This window comes from Rana temporaria, chromosome 6 (assembly GCF_905171775.1).
Source record: "Rana temporaria chromosome 6, aRanTem1.1, whole genome shotgun sequence".
Classification (NCBI taxonomy): domain Eukaryota; kingdom Metazoa; phylum Chordata; class Amphibia; order Anura; family Ranidae; genus Rana; species Rana temporaria.
Window position 1 is genome coordinate 19,671,931 of NC_053494.1, and position 22,712 is coordinate 19,694,642.

Consider the following 22,712-nt stretch of genomic DNA (forward strand, 5'->3'; position numbering starts at 1 on the left):
TGGGACTACAGGGAGTTTCCCGGTGGGCCGATGGCTCAGTGGGCCGGCTTCAGTGACAACCGCCTGGGAGTTTCTCACTTCTGCCTAATCTTGTCCCATAAGGGGGGGGCACCAAACTGATTCTTTGCCCCGGGTGAAATAATGTCTAGCTTCCCCACTGGTACTGCCTATAAGAGTACCAGTACCAGCCGTTCTACTCTAATAAAAGAGTGGCTAGTGAGGGGGCTTGGGTGGCCGGGGGGGGGGGGGGTGCGGGAGTTGTCCGGCCACTGTGGGAGAGACCCGTCATAGTGGGCCAGTCTGGATGAAGTCCAGGGCCAAATTTTTGTCCCAGTCCAGCCCTGCTGATAGGTTACAGCAGTACACAGTGTGAAGAGAAGAGCTCCCAGGACTACAGATGCCAGCATGCCCGGGTTGCTATGACATTGTCAGCCATGGTCACCCCAGGATGGTGCTGGAAATGAATGGAAGGAAGGTTCCCAGCTGTCATGTACTATACAGGGTGGGGGAGGCTTATCTTGTCCCATTCCTCAGCAGCCTGGGCAAGCCCTGCGTCGTCCTGCTCTGCCCTGTTCTCCTGTCTCTGCTGCCACCACCGGGAACAGCTAGCACAGCCGTGGAGACATCAGAGCACCGGCGACGTGTCAAGGGTTCCCCTCTGCCTACTTCCGCACAGCACTGCCACCTGGTGATGTAGTAGGAAAATGCAAGTTTCCATGCAATCCCGGAGAACGCTTGTAGTGCCATTTACTGTAAATGTCACCCCAAACGTGAGACGCCAATACAACAAATGTGGCAAAATCCGTGGTAAATAAAACAAACTGGAACACGCCATGAGCTACTTTGCCACGCTTGTCGCTCATAGGGCAGGGCACTGAAATCAATGGATTGCTCTATACTTGTTGGGCAAAAAATAAAAAATGGGTGTTTGCCATCCAGGTGTATGTCAGAGGTGTGGCTGGGGCCTTCATCATTTCACAAACTATGGAATGCTTGGAGAGCAGAAATCAGAATTTAGCACATGTGCAAAAAAAAAAAAAAAAGTAACAGGGAAAGGGTTAAAATTACCCTTCAAAAATACTATATGAGCGTAAACATGAAAAACAGAGACAGTGACTCTTCCTGGTTGCAGGAAAGAAAATGGGTGCATTCCCACATCAACACTGATGTTGATAGGGGAATCCATCCCGTGGAGCTATCGTGTTCTCCTCGTGGGGAGAGCCACAGTGATTATTGCTAGAGGCTATAAACTCTGACAATGATCTCATGAAAAATCCAACAGGCTAGTTGTACCCAAATTGATCAATCAAGCCTGCCCATACATGGTTTGAATCTCGGCCAGTTCAGCAGGAACCGCTTCACCTTAACCTGAAGACTGAGTCCTCTCCCTTTTTTTTAAAGGGCCTGATCAGACCCAGAAAATTGGGTAGTGGCGCTGAAAAAAACAATAGAAAAAAAGTAGCTAAAAATTCACAATCGTTGTACAAAGAAAGGAACCTCATGAAGATGAACAAATAAATATGAAACAATAATAAATGGATAAAACCTTGGAATTGGACTGGAACATGAATATAATAAGAAAGATGCAGTCCTATGCAAAAGCAGATGGTGTCAGTCTGTAATCCGGGGCAAAGCCTTCACAAGTTGGGGAGATAAGAGCAAAACTCCAATATGCAAAAGAGAGAGAGAGACGTCTCAGTGACGTCACCGCGGCCTACGTTTTCTCCTAATCCCATCCACAACGCTGCAGTATACCAGCTGGATTTCACTGCAGGATCGATCGACCGGACAACGGATAGAGACACAGGCAATCTCCACCATCGAGCGCGGAAAGACATCACCTAAGGGACTCCAAAAACATGCTGTTTTCCTACTACTTTACTGTAAGTGGATGCTGCACCTTTGTATGAATAAAGCTTTTATGTTTACTAATCTGGAGGCGTCTTCTCTTTCTCTCTCTCTCTTTTGATCGGACCCAGAGGTAGGCGGGTGTAAATGGACATAAGTCTGTGCACAGCTGTATACCACTGTATGGCAATTTGCGGATCGGATTGGATGTAGGTGGGTGTAAACAGAACACATGTCTATTTACACCCGCCGCTCTATAGAGAAGAATGGAGAGGGGTCGATCGGGTTTGCCTGAAAAACTGACAGGCAGGCCCAATCGTTCCGTCGTGTGATAGGTGCCTAAAGCTGACCACCTCTATTACAATCTGATTGTACAGAAACCTTTAGAGCCACAAACAACTGTGCAGTGCAAGGGCCTGCCTGACTGGATACAAATTGATTGGATAGATTAACTAGATCCTCATATTACATAGATTTGGTTAATCAATAATCATGTATGGTGACCATAACAGGGCTGCTGATAGAGGGGTCCAGAGAGACCAGTCATCCGCCTCCTCAGCAGGGTCAGTTGACAGATCCCCCGCTAAACAAATGAACGCCTGGCAGAGTCCCCCCATGTGGAAGGGGCCTTGGTCTTCAGATTCTATTTCTGCTACGGTTCACCATACTGGAATAAGTGTTCTTTCTTGTACCTTATTGCAGAAGATCACTGGATCTACAACTTGTTCCCGGTCTACATGCAGCACACTGAAGACAGACAGACGCTTTTCTTAGCAGGAACATTTTATTTGAAATGTTATACAATATTTTAGATCAATTCGCACTCACAAAGCGCTTGTTATATTGCATCATAAAACACGTCCTCATTCTCTAGCGGTCTGTTTTAACATTTATTATTTACCACATTTTAAATAAAAAAAAATTGAGAGATAAGTTTGTATACCTTCATTTAAAAATGTCTGGATGTCGCAAGACATGGCTGCTGTCGCCACCAGGGTTTGTTGGTTTAGTTACACTGCCCGGGGTCAGTCCTGTAAGAGTTTGTGTTTTACAGTCGAACTTGAAGAACAAAGATGGACGAATAAAGTTCCTGCAGCCGTCCGAGCGCATGATTCATACAGATCGATATTGTGAGCCCACTCTACGTTCCCCCAGTGCTGGATCTGGACCGAAACAAAAAAAAAATGTGCTTAACCACTTCACATTTGGAGCAATTCTTTAAAGTGGAAGTTCAGACAAAAAAAAACGCTAAAACTACTCTCAGGCACATTCTAAACCTAATCGATCCAGCCCTGTAAAGAAGAGATCGCTATGCTTACTGTTCTGCAGCTGCTTCGCCATGGGTCCCACACTGAGCTGTCCGGGGCTTCAGTGTGTAGGTTTGTGCAAGAGAGGCAGCCGACAACGGAAGCCCCATAGTAAAGTCTAAGGCCCCCGTACACACGACCAAACATGTATGCTGAATCTGGTCCGCGGACCAGTTTCAGCATACATGTTTGGTCGTGTGTAGGCACGAGCGGGCCGAATTCCAGCAAACATTTGCCCGCCGGGCCTTTTCCCAGCAGACAAATATTCCTGGACGTGTTTTAAAACCGTCCGCTGGAATCCTGCCCGCTCAGACATGTACGGTCGTCAGTACAGACCTACCGTACATGTCCGAGCGCCCGCCGTCCCTCGCATGCGTCGAATGACTTTGACGCATGCGTGGAAGCCTTTAAATGGCAGGCCCGCCCACGTCGCCGCGGACACGCCCCGCATATTGTTTACGCGCGGACTTCTGTACGATGGTTAGTACAGCCATCGTACAGAAGCCCTCTGGCAGACATGTACGGTGAAAACGGTCCGACGGACCGGTTTCATCGTACATGTTTGCTCGTTAGTACCCGGCCTTAGGGTGACATCACTTCCTAGCCGCTGTCGGTTCTCTCCTGAACACACCATCCGCCGCTGGAGACCGGATCGGCTTCAGAAAAAGGAAATTATAGGGATTTACAGGGTTAGATAGATTTGTTTTAAAATGTGGCCAAGAGTAGATTTAGCTGAACTTTTACTTTAACTCTTCACACACACACACACGTTAAAAAAAAAAAAAATTAAAAATAAATAAACTTTTTGCTAAAACTCCAAGAATGATTTTTTATTTTTTTTGCATAGTTATGCATATACCATACTTATTTGACCATTATGGAATAACTGTAGTAGTCACTAGGGATCGACTGATAGCATTTTTTTCAGGGCCGATACAATGCCGATTTTTCTGAGAAATTCTCACTTCCTGTTCTTCTGTCTGTAACTCCACACAGTAATGCGAGGCTTTCTCCCTGGTGGAGTGTCGTGCTCGCCCCCCTCCCTTCGACTACAGGAGAGTCAGGACGCTCTCTACGTTGCAGATAGAGAAAAGAGCTGTATGTTAGTGGGCATCCTGACTCTCCTGTAGTCCAAGGGAGGGGGCCAGCATAACACTCCACACCAGGGAGAAAGCCTCACATTACTGTGTGGAGTTACAGACAGAAGAACAGGAAGTGAGGATTTCTCAGAAGAAATAAGGACATTTAAAAGCAAAATGGAAGGATGAGGTAAGTGAAGGGGGACTGCACTAAGGTAAAAGAAGCTATTTAGGGGAAAAAATTGTACCTTTACAATCCCTTTAAGAGGTTTCTGACACTTTCTGTCTCAGTGACCATTTAAAGGAAGGGATAGAACCTCCATCAGCTCTTTATATCTGTCTGTATTGGAGATGTTCCTTTCTCTTGTCCGGAAAGCCATGTTGTCACCAAAAAAGGAAGTGGAGAAATCTTTTGAGAATACAGACAACATTGGACACAGAGGTTCTACTCCTTCCTCTATATTGTGGGTATATAAAAAAAGAAAAGTTTGGCTGAAATTACACTTTAAAATGGAGCTAAACTCTGCTATACTTACCTCCCTTCAAGGGCCCCCTGTCCCTAGTCGGCACCAGGATCTACCAGCCTTCTCCCGGATGCCAGGCTGCAACTGTTCTCACTGGCCAGTGCGAGATGACATCAATCCTGCGCTGCTGTGCCTGAATGTAATCTGAGCAGCACTTGCGCAGCTCAGTGTATGTCCAAAAGAAGACTGCAAGCTTTCAGGTAGGTTTATTTTATTTCAGAAGATACCTTGAATGTCACTTCTGCAATAAGAAACCTGCCTGCTCACACAGGGCCAGATCCACAAAGCTTTTACGCTGGCGTATCTATTGATACGCCGCGCAACTTCTAGTTTGCTTCGGCGTATCTTTGTTTTGTATCCTCAAAACAAGATACGCCTGAAGCTGGGCTAGATCCGACTGGCGTACGTCTTAGTACGCCCTCGGATCTAAGGTGCATATTTACGCTGGCCGCTAGGTGGAGTTCCCGTCGATTTCCGCGTTGAGTATGCAAATTAGCTAGATACGGCAATCCACGAACATACGACCGGCCGGCACATTTTTTTACGCCGTTTCCATAAGGCTTTTTTCGGTGTATAGTTACCCCTGCTACATGAGGCGTATCCTATGTTAAGTATGGACATCGTTCCCGCGTCGAATTTTGAAAATTTTACTTTTACGTTGTTTGCGCAAGTCGTTCGCGAATAGGGCTTTGCATAGAATGACGTTCACGTCGTAAGCATTGGCTTGTTGCGGGTTAATTTGGAGCATGCGCACTGGGATACCCCCACGGACGGCGCATGCGCCGTTCAGAAAAAAACGTCATTTACGTCGGGTCAAGACGTATTACCATAAAACACGCCCCCATCTCATCCATTTGTATTGCGAGCCCTTACGCCGACACAGTTACACTACGCCGCCGTAACTTACGGCGCAAATTCTTTGAGAATACGGGAAATACGCTGTAAGTTACGGCGGCGTAGTGTATCTGAGATACACTACGCCGGCCGTAAAGAAGTGCCACGCTTCGTAGATCTGGCCAACAGTCTTTACAAGTGGGATTTTATTTCCACTCTAAAAGAGAGAGAGAGGACTGAATGCACCCATAGGCTAAGGCCCATATCAGACTACAGATTTTGCCACTAGCAGCAACTCTACCGCTACAGGATCCCTAAATAGAAAACGTATCAGCTTCTATGGCATTGCTCACACTGCAAAATCTCACTAGTTGGTGATGGTGCAGAGGGAGCAATGCCACAGAGTAGAAGATTGGTTTCTCTGTGCTCCTAGGGATACTGTCAGTTTCCTGGCTCGCCAGCCTGACATGGGCATAAGCACATAACCTGTCAAAGGGTGAAAAGGCCACGGAGATCTTGACAATCAAAACTCAACACGTTGTTAAGAGGCAGAAAAATAATGGCTTTCTCCTTACCTGATATTCCTCTTCTAAACGAGATAAAACGACAGCTTTCTCCACAGTCAGGAAACGGTCTACGAGACCCATGCAGAGAATCAGAGACTTCAGCTGTGTAGTAATGAACTCAATGCCTGCTCAGAAGCAATCGTAAAAAAATAAAAAAATTTAAAAACTTTAGAAATGTTTTCATTGTGGGAAAAATAAAACAGAAAACTTCACACGTGAAACAATGCAGAACACAGTAATGAGAGAAATAAATAGTCTACCAGCCCTGAGTGCTCCCTTTAAATGCTATTTTTTGGCTGTAAAACAATCCAACAGCTCCAGTGCTTTGTATCTCTGACCCTGAACAAGTATGCACATCAGGGGGCAGATCCTCAAAGATCTGCACCGGCGCAGAGTATCCGAGATACGCTACGCCGCCGTAACTTACCTGGCTTTGGTTTGAATCCAGAAAGAATTTGCACCGTAAGTTACGGCGGCGTAGTGTATTTCTCGCGGCGTAAGGGCGCGGAATACAAATGCGGCAAGTAGGGGGCGTGTTTCATTTAAATTAAGCGCGTCCCCGCACCGAACGAACTGCGCATGCCCCGTCCGTCAAAACTCCCAGGGTGCATTGCTCCAAATGACGTCATTGTTTTAGTCGTGAACGTAAATGGCGTCCAGCCCCATTCACGGACGACTTACGCAAACTACGTAAAAATTTCAAAATTATACGCGGGAACGACGGCCATACTTAACATTGAGTACGCCACCAGATAGCAGCTTTAACTATAAGCCGGAAAAAGCCGAACGGAAACGACGTAAGAGAATGCGACGGCCACTCGTACGTTCGTGGATTGTCGGAAAAAGCTAATTTGCATACTCGGCGCGGATTACGACGTGAACGCCACCCAGCGGCCGCCGGAAAATTGCATCTTAGATCCGATGGCGTACTAAGGCGCACGCCTGTCGGATCTAACACAGATGCCGCGCAAAATTTGAAATTACGCGGCGTATCAATAGATACGCCGGCGTAATTTCTTTGAGGATCTGCCCCCAGGATTCTATCTGTACCCTAACTTCACTTACTGCATGTTTGTTCCTGACCAGTGATTCCAGAATAACAAAAGCCACTGGATTGGCAGAAATGCCCGAAAACTAGCATTTTCTGAAGCAACAGCAATCTATGTATCTCCATCAATGCAGGTGTTCAAGATAAAAAAAATAAAAAAGGCATGTCCTCTTGAAAAAGAAAAAAATGCTGTAAAGATGTTTAAACTGCCCAAATGTGTGGGGATTACTGACCTAATAGTGCCCAGGAGTTGTAGGATGCCAGGTGGCGGTGGAACACCTCTTTGGTCTCAGGAGGAATTACAGGGCCCATGATGCTGGTGGAAGATCCGATCACAACACCATACCTGGGAAAACAAAAAGTTACACAGACTTGTAGTTCCTGAGCAGAGTATAGTTGTTACTGCTGTAATAGGCATGTAAAATCAGATAAGCCTATATAATAACTGTCAGACTTTAAATGCAGTCGTTGTGCCCATGTCCCAATTAGGGGATTTTTTTTCTCATTACCTGATCTGTCTGCCACCTTCCAAATAGATAGAAGATTGATAGCAAATCTCTCAATCCTATGTTTCCATATTTATAAATCACCCAAACGGGGACACAAAGAGAAATAAAAAGTTCAAATCTCAGCCAAAAAAATTTCCCATGAACATTCCAGACCAGACCTTCAGTGAAAATCCCTCAATCAGTTCCAGAAGAACAGCCCCCCCCAACTCTGACACAGCTGGGACCTCAAAGATCATCTTAACAGGCACCCCCAGCTCTGGCTGAGCTGGGACCTCAATGAGCACCTATGAAACTTCAGCTGTACTGCCCAGAAGGGCAACAGCCCTTCAAGCTGGGAACTTCTCCTGAGCAAAATCCCTGCTGCTCCAAACCTCAGACTATCTATGGCAGGGGTCTCAAACTGGTGGCCCTCCAGCTGTTGGGAAACTACAAGTCCTATGAGGCATTGTAAGGCTGACAGGCAGAGGCATGATGGGACGTGTAGTTTAATACTCCTGATCTATGCACACCCCCAGCCACCCACTGAGACTGGCTTAGACCACATAAATATTCAGACTGTGGATCTGCCCCTTCCAGCCCACCACCTTCTAGAATCCACTAGAAGGCAGGGAGAAGAACTCCTGGCTAGGCCATCCATCTATGCTGTACAGTGGGCAGACCAGACCGGGTGTCTAAGACTCTCTTGTCCGCCCACTGCAGCGAGTGAGGATGCACTGCTTGTTCAGAAACAGAAGTGAGGGGGAAAGGGAAATGTTGAGATTAGGGCTGTGGAAATTAACTATTAATTCATCGATCAATTTTTTGATCGATCAAAATTCTTTTGATTGGTACTCACCTCTCCGCCAGCTTCAGGGAGTTCCGTCAGAGATCCGGTGATGTCACGGACACCGGCGGGGCTTGCCGTGTCCATCTGAAGGGCTCCTTTGCTGTGCCTTCATATCTGCATGCTGGCGGGACCTTACTATCCGCCACACGCAAGAGCTGTTACACTTCCCTCTATCACTTCCCTCTATCAACCTGGGATTCTACAACCATCCACTGGGAGTTGTGATAGTTCCCTTCACGGGACATCTACATGCCGACGGACTGATGTTAACCTCTCCTCATCTGGATTCAGCAGTGGTATCGTTGTACACATTTTTATACCAGTATCATACTACAGCTACATCGATTTTATCTCCAGTGCAATATTTATTTTGTTACCTACTTGAAGACTATAAAAGTTTTAATGCTATTCCCATTGAGCGCTGCCTTTGTGTGTTTTTTGTACCCTGCTATCCATTTTTCCAGTGGTTGGTCGCTGCACTGGGAATCGGCCTGCAAGGAGGAGATCAGCTACAAGTAGTTGGATCTGTATGTGCGTTATAATTAATCAAAATTGGTCAATTAATCGTTTAAAAAAAAAAAATCGATTAATCGAACACAAAATTTTTAATCAGTAACAGCCCTAGTTGAGATACATGAACTGCTGCTGCATACCTACAATCTGACGGCGTCCACAAGTAATCCCTTGGCTGATGTCAAGAGTTTTTTTTCTCAAATAACTTTTTATTGAAAATAATTGCATACAAGGGCATATGATATAGCATGAGGAAAGATAAAAAGATAAGGCACATATCTACGTATATTACAAGTCTTCAAGTAGTATATGGTTTGTTGTTGCGCTCCTAAACAGGAACTAGCACGTATCTGAGGTTGAAGATGCTATATCATGGTAACATACATTAGCACACTGCAAACCGTAAAACATGGAGGGAGTCACAGGGGTACTCACAATAGAAAGGAGAAAGAAAGGAAAAAAAGGGGGGATAGAGAGGGAAGAAGAGAGAGGGGTCCATGTTAAGAGTTTTACATGCAAGTGTGCTATGTTTTTGTTTCTAATTAACCACTTAAGGACCGCCTCCTGCATATATACGTCAGCAGAATGGCACGGCTGGGCACATGTACGTACAGGTACGTCCTGTACTAGTACCCAGTCGCGGGCGCGCGCCCCCGTGACCCGGTCCGAAGCTCTGTGACCGGGACCAGCGATCGGTCCCCGGTGGGGACCCGCGATCGGTCCCCGGAGCTGAAGAAGGGGGAGAGCCGTGTGTAAACACAGCTTCCCCGTTCTTCACTGTGGCGGTGTCATCGATCGTGTGATCCCTTTTATAGGGGGACACAATCGATGACGTCACACCTAAAGCCACACCCCCCTACAGTTGTAAACACACTTCAGGGAACACATAACCCCATCAGCGCCCCCTTGTGGTTAACTCCCAAATTGCAACTGTCATTTTCACAATAAAGAATGCAATTTAAATGCATTTTTTGCTGTGAAAATGACAATGGTCCCAAAAATGTGTCAAAATTGTCCGAAGTGTCCGCCATAATGTCGCAGTCACGAAAAAAAAAAAAAAAAAAAAAAAAAAAAAAAAAAAATCACTGATCGCCGCCATTAGTAGTAAAAAAAAAAAAAAAAAAAAAAATGCATTAAAACTATCCCCTATTTTGTAAACGCTATAAATTTTGCGCAAAACAACCGATAAACGCTTATTGCGATTTTTTTTTACCAAAAATAGGTAGAAGAATACGTATCGGCCTAAACTGAGTAAAAAAAAAATGTTTTATATATTTTTGGGGGATATTTATTATAGCAAAAAGTTAAAAATATTGCTTTTTTTTTTTCAAAATTGTCGCTCTATTTTTGTTTATAGCGCAAAAAATAAAAACCGCAGAGGTGATCAAATACCACCAAAAGAAAGCTCTATTTGTGGGGAAAAAAGGACGCCAATTTTGTTTGGGAGCCACGTCGCACGATCAGGTAATTGTCAGGTAAAGCGATGCAATGCCGAATTGCAAAAAGGGGCAAGGTCCTTTACCGACATTTTGGTCTGGGTCTTAAGTGGTTAATAGATTTTATTATGCTAATAGGGATCCCGCACTGCTATTTTTATATCCTGTAAGAAATTATTTCAAATATAAAATTTATATATATATATACACACACACACACACACACATACACACACACACACACTTCCCTTTACCTTTTTTCAGCCCAGTGTAGCGCGGGGTCCCACTCATTCTTCTGTAGCGCGACCAGATCTGGTGGCTCCTCCATTCTGTAACTGGAAAATAAGTTGAACGTATTTTAACTACTCATCGTATGCTCTGTACTGTCATCTGTTAGAAACTCTTTCGTTAAACAAAACTAAATAGGTTTAAACAATTATGATCTTTTTTTTATTATGGTGCCGATTTAATAAAAGGCAAACAGACTGTGCACTTTGCAGGTATAGTTGCACTCTGCCGCAGCATTTGGCTCAGAGCTTAGTAAATGAGGGGAAGCTCTGCCGACTTCCATCATCCATTCAGGAGCAATGCTGATTTTATTTATTTCTCCTTACATGCGATTGGGTATTTTGTAAAGTGAAGCTTCACATTTACTAAGCTCTGGAGCAAATGCCCCTGCAAAGTGCACAGTCCATTTGCCTTTAGTAAACCAACCACTATGAGTACATTTACTGTCTGTCATGAGCTTTTTTTTTTTCTGAATTCTGTTAGGAATGAGAGGATCGATAAATGTAAAAGAATAGCAGGAAAACTATTGGGAATTACATTTTACAGTAGATACAAATACTGGCCAATCCCCCCCCCCTTCCCCATTTCCTGTACAGAACACCATAAAGAACGAACCATATTGTGTCGGTGTCCAGGAACTTCAATGAGGCTCCAATCAGCTGCTCTTTATTCCTAAATGTTGGGTTATCCAAGACTGTGTTACACAGTGTGGTCTGCGGGAGACAACAACACAACATGAACAGAGCACATCAACACAACATGAACAGAGCACATCAACACAGCATGAACAGAGCACATCAACACAACATGAACAGAGCACATCAACACAACATGAACAGAACACAAAAAACAGTATATAGAGCAGGGGTCTCCAAACTGCGGCCCGGGGGCCAGATGCGGGCCATTGCTTGCCTTTATCTGGCCCTTGGGGTACTATTCTTTATACAGACATCATCAATGGGGGCATATTTGTGCCACTAACAATGGGACACTATTCCTCCCATTGATATTCCCCCTGTCACCCACTGACACCAATGATATGGCACTATTCCTCACACTACCACCACCAATAGGGGAATAATTCCTCCCACTGATACTAATGATGGGGCACGATTCCTCACACCAACACCACCAATAGGGGAATAATTCCTGCCACTGATACCAATGATGGTGTTAGTGTGAGGAATAGTGCCCCATCATTGGTATCAGTGGCAGGAATTATTCCCCTATTGGTGGTGTTAGTGGGAGGAATAGTGCCCCATCATTGGTGCCAATGGAAGAAATAGTGCCCCATCATTGGTGCCAGTGGGAGGAATAGTGCCCCTATCGTGTTGTTATTGGGACGAATTGTGCTCAATCACTGTTGTCATTGGAAGAAATAGTGCCCCGTCGTTGGTGTCAGTGGGAGGAATGATGGCCCGTCGTTGGTGTTAGTAATAGTGCCCCAACGACGGGGCATCATTCCTCCCACTGACACTAACGATGGGGCACTATTTCTTCCAATGACAACAGTGATTGAGCACAATTCGTCCCAATAACAACACAATAGGGGCACTATTCCTTCCACTGACACCAAAGATGGGGCACCATTTCTTCCACCGGCACCAATGATGGGGCACAATTCCTCCCACTAACACCACCAATAGGGGAATAATTCTTCCCACTGATACCAATGATGGGGCACTATTCCTCCCACTGACACCAACAATGGGGCACTATTTCTTCCAATGACAACAGTTATGGAGCACAATTCCTCCCACTAACAACACAAAAGGGGCACTATTCCTCCCACTGACGCCAACGATGGGGCACTATTTCTTCCACTGGCACCAACGATGGGGCACTATTTCTTCCACTGGCACCAATGATGGGGCACCATTTCTTCTACCGATACCAGTGATGGGGTGTTATGCCTTCCACTAAAGATGTGGCATTGTTTAATCCCACTGACACCAAGACATTTTCTACTCTCACTGGCCACAGTCCAGGCCTCTATAATGTCTGGAGGACAGTAAACTGGCCCTTTTGCTTAGAAAGTTTGGAGACCCCTGATATAGAGCAAGGACCTCCAAACTAATGGCCTCCAGCTGTTGCGGAACTACACATCCCATGAGGCATTGTAAAACTCTGACATTCCCAGACATGACTGGGCATGATGGGAATTGTAGTTCCTGAACAACTGGAGGGCCGTAGTTTGGAGACCCCTGATATAGAGCATGAGATGCTGCAATGTCCTGAACTGCCACTAGAGGGAGTCAGTCTCAAGTCATACCTTGACACCTCTATGTAATGTAAGCTGCCAATTTGATTTTGGGGCATAGAATTCTGCTTAGCTGATTCTTCAGAATGATTGTATAGTGCCCGGTAACCAGATGAAACCTCCTTCGGCAAATCAGACATGCAGAAACATTTTGCATCTGCGCCCAAGTCTTCTTTAAAAAGTATTAGCTCTTTCACTTTAATGCATAGAAGTGTCTCCTTTCTCAAAACAGCAACGTTTTGGGCCCTGGGTAATCCTTTATCAAGCTAGAAAATGTTTCTACACCTCCATTAAGTAATGCTTGGTGTCACAAAGGTCCCTGTTCAGTGACGTCTTGTTATGGAGTGACAATTGTCTCCCAAGTGTGTTCCTGTGTTGTCACTCTGTCACCTGCTGCCCTGGTGGAGACTGCAAGCAGCAGTGCTGACACATGTCACTTGGGAATGTTTCATTAACCACTTCATTACTGGGCACTTAAACCCCCTTCGTGCCCAGACCAATTTTCAGCTTTCAGCGCTGACGCATTTTGAATGACAATTGCGCGGTCATACAACACTGTACCCAAATTATATTTTTTATCATTTTTTCCCCACAAATAGAGATTTCTTTTGGTGGTATTTGATCACCTCTGCGATTTTTATTTTTTGCGCTATAAACAAAAAAAAGACAGAACATTTGAAAAAAAAAAAAAAACACAATATTTTTTACTTTTTGTTATAATAATATCCCATTAAAAAAAAAAAAAAATTCCCTCGGTTTAGGCCGATACGTATTCTTCTACATATTTTTGTTTAAAAAAAAAAAAAAAAAACGCAATAAGCGTATATTGATCGGTTTGCGCAAAAGTTATAGCGCCTACAAAATAGGGGATAGATTTTTTATTTTTTTTTATTTTATTTTTTTACTATTAATGGCGGCGATTTGCGATTTTTTTTGTCAGGCCTGCGATATTGCGGCGGACGTATCGAACACTTTTGACACAATTTTGGGACCATTCACATTTATACAGCGATCAGTGCTATAAAAATGCACTAATTACTGTATAAATGTGACTGGCAGTGAAGGGGTTAACACTAGGGGGGTGAGGAAGGGGTTAAATGTATTCCCTGGGTGTGATTCTTACTGTGGGGGGAGGGGACTGACTGGGGGAGGTGACCGATGCTGTGTCCCTATGTACAAGGGACACAGCATCAGTCTCCTCTCTCCCTGACAGCACGTGGAGCTCTGTGTTTACACACAGAGCCCCACGTCCTGCTGTGTTACCGTCGATCGCGGGTGTCTGGCGGACATCGCGCCCGCCAGGCACTCGCATCGGCTCCCGAGCGATGCGCCAGGCACATTGTTTCCCTGCTGCGCGCCCCCAGCGGCGCGCACGGGGAACAACAACAACAGGACATCCAGGGACGTCCACCCGGCACTTGAGAGCCGCGCTGTGGACGTCTTTTGTCCATAGCGCGGATCCCAAGTGGTTAATGTCACTATCGGGACAATGATTGCAGCTGATGCTGGAGCAAGTGCAAGTGGACAGGAAGTGGCTGAAAAAGGCAAGGGTGGATCAGCAACACTGAGATGCAATAAAGGATAAAAAAACAAAAAAACAAAAAGCATGGCAATTATTGTTTAAGCTTAGTGCTTTAGAAATCGAAATGCCATCCATTTAGGAGGTTTACATTGACTTTAGGCAATTTTCAAGGCATAGACTATAGCCTTTCAATACACATACAGTAAATTAAAGAGATTGTAAAGTCAGAAGGTTTTTTTAATTTAGTGCATTCTATGCATTAAGATAAAAAGCCTTCTGTGTGCAGCAGCCCTCCACATACTTACCCGAGTCCATCTAGATCCAGCGATGTTGCAGGAGTGTCTCTGCTGCCCGGGACTCCCCTCCTTATTGGCTGAGCACCATTGGCTCCCGCTGCTGTCAAAGTCAGTCAGCCAATGAGAAGATAAAGGGTGTGAGGCTGGGCCGTGGCTCCGTGTCTAAATGGACACAGGAAGCTGCGACTCGGCTCGGGTGCCCCCATAGCAAGCTGCTTGCTGTGGGGGGCACTCAACAGAAGGGAAGGGCCAAGAGCACAGAAGAGGAGGATCCCTGCTGCTCTGTGCAAAACCCCTGCAACAGAGCAGGCAAGTAGAACTTTTTTTTTTTAATGAAAAATAACAAACAAGACGAGACTTTAGTATCACTTTAAAAACTTTCTTGGACTTGGACTCTTAACCACTTGCCAACCGGGCCATAGCCGAGTAATGGCTACAGCACCATCTAATTACTGTGGGAGGACGTCATCTGACGCGGGAATCTGTGTGACCGTCAGGTCTCTCAGACCTGGGATGTCACGGATCGGGGTAGAGGGCCATTTACAGCGGCCCTTTACCACGTGATCACGCCGTCCAATGATGGCGTGATCACTTGTAAACAAACCGGAGTTTGTCCGCTTCGGCTCCTCCCATCCCCTCATGCCAATCGGTACAGTGTGTGAGGAGAGGAGGGGAGCCATGTGCAGCAGCACTTGTGGGCTGGATCTGAAGTTCCCACAGCTCTGATTTGTGCCCAGCCATGGCTCATCCATCCGTCCATCCATCCATGGCTCATCCGTCCATCCGTGCTTCATCTATGGCTCATCCACATTCATGGCTCATTCATCTCCATCCGTGCCACATCAGTGATCATCCGTGCCACATCAGTGATCATCCGTGCCTCATCCGTGCCACATCAGTGATCATCCGTGCCAAAATGTATGAAGAAAAATTACTAAATTTGCTAAATTTTATAACAGAAACAAAGAAAAATGCATGTTTTTTTCACAAATGTTTCGGTCTTTTTTCATTTATAGCACCAAAAAAATAACAAACCCTGGGAGGTGATCAAATACCACCAAAAGAAAGCTTTATTTGTGTGTGGGGGGGGACAAAAAATGTCATATGGGTACTGTAACACTGTGTTGCATGACTGAGTAATTGTCATTCAAAATGTGAGAGCACCGAAAGCTGAAAATTGGTCTGGTTAGGAAGGGGGTTGAAGTGCTCAGTGGGCAAATGGTTAAACAATACAAAGCACTGTATATCTTACCATGTGCATAGTGAAGAATTTTATTGTGTCCTTCTGACTATCCCATTCTGTGGCCACAGCAAGTGCTAGAGGTTCTGTGGGCACCATGAAGACTTTTCCTTGTGGAGTTCTTAACTTCCTGCGATCCAGGTTGATTTCAAATCCTCCTGTAAATACACAGCGATTTTTAAAACACAAGCAGTGTAAGTATCTGAATGTGACCTGATAGAAGTCTCTGTACAGCAGAGCATGAGTATGAGAGGAACAAGCAGCACAAGGAGCCAATCAGTTCCTGTGCGGTCAAGAAAAATGCTGATAGGACACAAGAGCAGAGTTACATAGCTACATAGTCTGGTTGAAAAAAACAAAAAAACGGCAAACACCGTTCACAAAGAGGAAGCCAATTAGGGCGCAACGTGTCAGGTGGGCAGTGACCTCATCATGCTGGACGGGGTTGAGACGCAGTCTTTGTGAATGCCGGTTTTTATGACATGCCTGCATCTATGGATATTACAGTGCCTTGAAAAAGTATTCATACCCCTTGAAATTTTCCAAATTTTGTCATGTAACAACCAAAAACATAAATGTATTTTATTGGGATTTTATGTGCCACTAGCTTTGCAGGGAGTCTTTCAACATTTTTTTTAACGTTTTGCATTAGCGTTTATTGGCGTTTTCCTACATTTCTTTTTTCAATGGATCAAAAACGCTAAAAAACACTGGCCAGCATCAGTTTTTGAGGTAAGAAACCGGCACTTTGAACGTGATTTTCGGGTGTTCAGAAAAAAGCCCATAAACTCCACTGCTCATTAAAGCTGAAAAAACTTCCATGTGTGCATGGACACATAGGCTAACATAGAGTGGAGCTTATGGGCTTTTAAGAAAAACGCCCAAACTCCAATAAACTGCAGTTTATTAGCTCCAGTGTGCATGGAGCCTTAATAAACAGCCACTTACCTGTCCCGCGGTCCAGCGATGCAGCCGTACGGAACCTCACTCCTCTCCCCCTCCTCTCCGTGGTGCCTCCATTGAAACTTTGGGCACGCTGCCGTGACAGCTTGCGGCTTCACGGCTGGGCGTGTACTGTGAATGCGTGAGTCGCGCTGCGCTCTGCCAGTGGACTTGTGACATGTCCCAGAAGATTGCCTTAAGGGGAGAGGAGGAGTCATCTAGGCGGCCCATAGTCGGAAGACACACTCTAAACCAGTGGTCTCCAAACTGTGGCCCCAGGGGCCAGATGTGGCCCTTTGCTTGCCTTTATCTGGCCCTTGGGGCACCATTCCCTCTATTGACACCATCAATGGGGCACAATTCCTCCCATTAAAACCAATAATGGAGCAGTAATGCCGAGGAATTTTCTACTCCCATCGGCCACAGTCCGGCCCCCTTAATCCTGAAGGACAGTAAACTGACCCTTTGCTTAGAAAGTTTGGAGACTCCTGCTCTAAACTAAACACCCATCCCCCCCCACCCAAAAAAAATGGGGGCGAGGAGTGCGTAAAGCGGAAGTTCCACTTTTGGGTAGAACTCAACTTTAAAGAGCGCATTACACTTCATATATTCTACTGGGGTCCACATTACGAGGTGAGAGAATACCAACAAGGGGTGGTGAAGGGCACTGTGGTGCATTTCCATGGTGGAAGAGATTAAGCGGATTTGAGAAAGATCTTGGATATTATCCATTGATTACACAGAGATTTCTTGGTGTATGGGACTATTATCTGGACTACACTTCTTGCTGCACATATTATGCTTTTTGGGTATGATACATAGTTGTAGAGGATCTGCATATGATATTTGACACTATATTTATTTTTTATATTTTTTTAGTTATATATTGCACTTCACTTTATGGATTGTTAGGCTGAAAGCGCTTTACTATTGTTTGTTTTAAACAGCCTTCATTCTGCTCTCTGTCTGCTGCCTCATCTGACCTTCTACTTGATTCTCCACCCATGCTTAGCTGCCATCTCTCCCAACGTCCAGCCTAAACTGAATGACAGCTCTGCTTCACCATTTCACGCTCTGCCTTAGTTTTATCTGAAGGGTCAGCTGTTAACCCGCAGGAAGTTTGGTAGCTTTCCTGTAGCCAAATCCATTCTCACCATCAGTGACTCTTAGGCCGCGTACACGCGGTCGAACATGTCCGCTGAAACTGGTCCACGGACCAGTTTCCGGACATGTCCGACCGTGTGTACGTCCTAGCGGACAGGTTTCGAGCAAGCTAAGCTAAGAAACTTGTCCGCTGGAAACATGTCCGTCGGACATGTCCGATGGTTAGTACACCTAATCGGACATGTCAGCTGGTTATGACGTGTAACCAGCGTCCCGAAATCCCGCACATGCGTCGAATTGATTAGACGCATGCGTGGAAGTATTGCACTTCCGTGTTTGAGAACGTCGGGGTCTTCTACGTCACCGCGTTCTCTGTCCGCGGGGATTTTGGTCTGATGGCGTGTACACACATCAGACCAAAAGCTCCCAGGAGACATGTCCGATGAAAACGGTCCGCGGACTGTTTTCATCGGACATGTCTCCTCGTGTGAACGGGGCCTTAGTATGGACCAGGCAGTTCTACAGCCTTGGGTCACACAGAGGACCCACTTCAATCCTTGACTTTTCCAGTGCAGGTCTGAGTTAGAGTAGTGGAAATGGGACAACACAGACAGTTCTTAAGTCAAACACTTGAGTGTGAGAAGGATACTATACTTTGAATGTCAAGAGAGGCAAAGGACACTTACCTTCACCTTGGGAAACACTGACATTTTCATAAAACTTCTTTCTTTCTGCAGAAATGGGACAAAGAACAACATCAGAAATGTGTAACAACTACAGAAATAATGGAGGTGCTCTAGAGCAGTGGTTCTCAACCTCAGTGAAGTACTCTCTACTCACCATTAGGTGGCGTATAGAAGCGTTTCCCCGAGCAGACACCATCCACTAAACTCAGGGCAGGATACAGGCGTGGGTTCGGAAATACACGCCGGGCAAAGACAGTGCGGAGACTCTGCAGCATTGTGTCTGGTAGTGGAAGATGTTTCAGGACACTGCAAGGGAACAAACATGAATGAATATAAATACACACACACACACACACATATATAAAAAAGAACTTTGATTTACAGAATCAAAATCTTTTTCTGGAGTTCTAATTTAAAATGATTGAGCCCAACACCTGGATCATTCCCTTTACCATAGATACGGTGGTCAGTACTATAAAACGACATCATGTAAGGCAGGGCTCGACAAATCCCGGTCGTCAGGTCGCCATGGCGACTAGAAATAGCCTCCTGGCGACTTGGCTTGGAAGGTGGGCAAAAAAAAAACATTTTTTTTTTTTTTTTTTGTGAAGTCCCCAGCTCTTTCTTGTGTGAGCTGGCGCCATCTGGTGGTGGCCGTTGGTATTACAAGTTAAGCAGCAATTCTAATGTCATTTTTCACCATTTTCACTGCCATCTTCTTCCCTCTAATTAGAACCCCCAAACATTATATATATTTTTTATCCTAACACCCTAGAGCAGGGATATGCAATTAGCGGACCTCCAGCTGTTGCAGAACTACAAGTCCCATGAGGCATAGCAAGACTCTGACAGCCACAAGCATGACGCCCAAAGGTAGAGGCATGATGGGAATTGTAGTTTTGCAACATCTGGAGGTCCGCTAATTGCATATCCCTGCCCTAGAGAATCAAATGGCGATCGTTGCAATACTTTCTGTCATGCCGTATTTGCGCAGCAGTCTTACAAGCGCACTTTTTTTGGGAAAAAAATCACTTTTTTTAATAAAAAAAAAATAATAAGACAACAGTAAAGTTATCCCCATTTTTTTTAATATTATGAAAGATAATGTTACGCCAAGTAAATTCATACCCAACATGTCACGCTTCAAAATTGCGTCCGCTCGTGGAATGCCGACAAACTTTTACCCTTTAAAATCTCCATAGGCGACGTTTAAAAAAATCTACAGGTTGCATGTTTTGAGTTACAGAGGAGGTCTAGGGCTAGAATTATTGCTCTCGCTCTACCAATCGCGGCGATACCTCACATGTGTGGTTTGAACACCGTTTACATATGCGGGCGCTGCTCACGTATGTGTTCGCTTCTGCGCGCAAGCTCGTCGGGACCGGGTGCGTTTTCTGGCTCCTAACTTTTTTAGATGGCTCCTAGATTCCAGGCAAATTTGTCAAACCCTGATGTAAGGAACTCTGGACTTCGGATAAGGATGCATTAGTCCACATACATCAAACACAAGGCCCACGGGCCAAATACTGTATAGTAATTTAGGGATACTAATGTATTGCTATTGTAATATAGGGATGGTAATTTAGTGGTGATACCAATTTGGGGGGGGGGGGGGGGGGAGTATGGGATAGTAATACTGGAGGGGGGGTGGATAGTAATACAGGGATATAGTAATGCAGTGATTATAATGCATGGATATACAGTTGAGCTCAAAAGTTTGCATACCCTGGCATTAATTGTGAAATTTTGGCATTAATATTGAAAATATGACTGATCATGCCAAGAAATTGTCTTTTATTTAAAGGGGTTGTAAACTTACATGTTTTTTTCACCTTAATGCATCCCATGCATTAAGGTGAAAAAACACCTTGCAGTGTCCGCCCCCCCCCCCCCCCGTTTTACTTACCTGAGGCCAGAATTTCCGTGGGCGCATCCCCGCTGTCCTTCTCTCCGCTGAGTCCCAGCTTTGATTGGATAGATTGATAGCAGCGCAGCCATTGGCTGCCGCTGCTGTCAATCAAATCCAATGACACAGGTGGCGGGGCTGAGTCATACACTCGCATCTATGGAACGCGCCCACAAGGTAACTCCCTCGGGAGAGAGCTTCTCCTAGGGAGTTATCTAATGCGGGAAGGAGCTGCGAGAGCTGCAGAGGGCCCCCAGAAGAGGAGGATCTGGGCCACTCTGTGCAAAACAAGGTGCACATTGGAGGTAAGTATGATATGTTTGTTATTTATTTTTTTAAACAAAGCTTTAGTGTCACTTTAAGGATAGCAATCACATGAAACCATTTATTATCACATAGTTTTTGGATCATTTTTAAAATCATAATAACAGAAATCACCCAAATGTCCCTGATAAAAAGTTTACATACCCTGGGATGTTTGGAATTGATACAGACACAGAAGGTGGCGCACACAGGTTAAAATGGCAATTAAAATGTTAATTTCCCACATTTGTGACTTTTTAAATCACAATTAGTGCCTGTGTATAAATAGCCAGTGAGTTTGTTAGCTCTCACATGGATGCACCAAGAAGGCTAGACACTGAGCGAAGAGGAGGTAGAAAAGAAGTTGTCAAAAGACCTGCGTAACAAGGTAATGGGAACTTTAGAAAGATGGAAAAGGATATAAAAAGATATCCAAAGCCTTGAATATGCCACTCAGTACGGTTTAATCCCTTATTAACCGCTTTCCGACCGCCGCATGTAGATGTATGTCCCTGCCTTTCCCCCCCCCCCGCTACATGCGGCGGTCGGATTCCCTCGGGGAGCTATCCGGGACGACGGCACGGCTATTTGTTTATAGCCGCTCCGCCGCGATCGTTCCCCGGAGCTGAAGAACGGGGAGAGCCGTATGTAAACACAGCTTCCCCGTGCTTCACTGTGGCGGTGTATCGATCGAGTCATCCCTTTTATAAGGGAGACTCGATTGATGACGTCAGTCCTACAGCCACACCCCCTACAGTTGTAAACACACACTAGGTGAACACTAACCCCTACAGCGCCCCCTGTGGTTAACTCCCAAACTGCAACTGTCATTTTCACAATAAACAAAGCAATTTAAATGCATTTTTTGCTGTGAAAATGACAATGGTCCCAAAAATGTGTCAAAATTGTCCGAAGTGTCCGCCCTAATGTCGCAGTCACGAAAAAAATCGCTCTATTTGTGGGGAAAAAAAGGACGCCAATTTTGTTTGGGAGCCACGTCGCACGACCGCGCAATTGTCTGTTAAAGCGACGCAGTGCCGAATTGTAAAAACCCCTTGGGTCATGTAGCAGCATATTGGTCCGGTCCTTAAGAAGTGAAATATTCAGGGCTCTTTTGATACACCATAACAACAATATTCCTCTTCAAAGTAGTGATGTAAAGCGATGGCGGGCAGTCCGGGAGTGGTTAAAAACTATACATTTGTAACTATTTGAAATGCAAATAAAAACGTGGTGTGTCAGTAAATTTTGTATGTCGTGTCAGCAAATTTCAATCTGGTGGGTGAGATGTTGCAGTGAACTGATTGTATAGACGGGGATCATCGGCTCCTGTGTGTAAAAACAATCTTCGCCTCCCCCATCAGAGTTCTTCCAGCAGGACACACAGATGACAGGTCCTCTTACATCGGTGTTACACACATACCGGTCTATAGAGGGCGGCAGAGCTCCTCCGGGTCACACAAAGCGGCAATAGTAGCCCCGGCGGTGTGCGGTGTACGGGGTCCCCGGATCCATTCACCAGACAGAACTCACGTTAAGTCACACGCTGGGCGCCGCCATATTGATGACCCCCAGCACGTCCTTGCACGCCGCATGACCTTTTCCCCCCCAGCCAATCAGCTTTCTTCGCCGCTAAACAGCATCAGCGTGTAGAGACACGCCTTCGGTTTTTCTC

General features: G+C 45.4%; 1 protein-coding gene across 1 annotated transcript; it reads right to left on the reverse strand.

Moving 5' to 3' along the window:
- Positions 1 to 2,613: 2,613 nt before the first annotated feature.
- ATPAF2 (ATP synthase mitochondrial F1 complex assembly factor 2) lies at positions 2,614 to 22,628 on the reverse strand. The gene is made up of 9 exons (XM_040356406.1): positions 22,461 to 22,628; positions 18,983 to 19,134; positions 18,829 to 18,873; positions 16,109 to 16,254; positions 11,394 to 11,491; positions 10,745 to 10,825; positions 7,440 to 7,552; positions 6,168 to 6,283; positions 2,614 to 3,011 (listed from the first exon to the last, which is right to left on the reverse strand). Exons 2-9 carry the CDS (start codon positions 19,101 to 19,103, stop codon positions 2,874 to 2,876), a joined length of 858 nt encoding a protein of 285 aa, XP_040212340.1. The 5' UTR covers positions 19,104 to 19,134; positions 22,461 to 22,628; the 3' UTR covers positions 2,614 to 2,873.
- Positions 22,629 to 22,712: the final 84 nt, after the last annotated feature.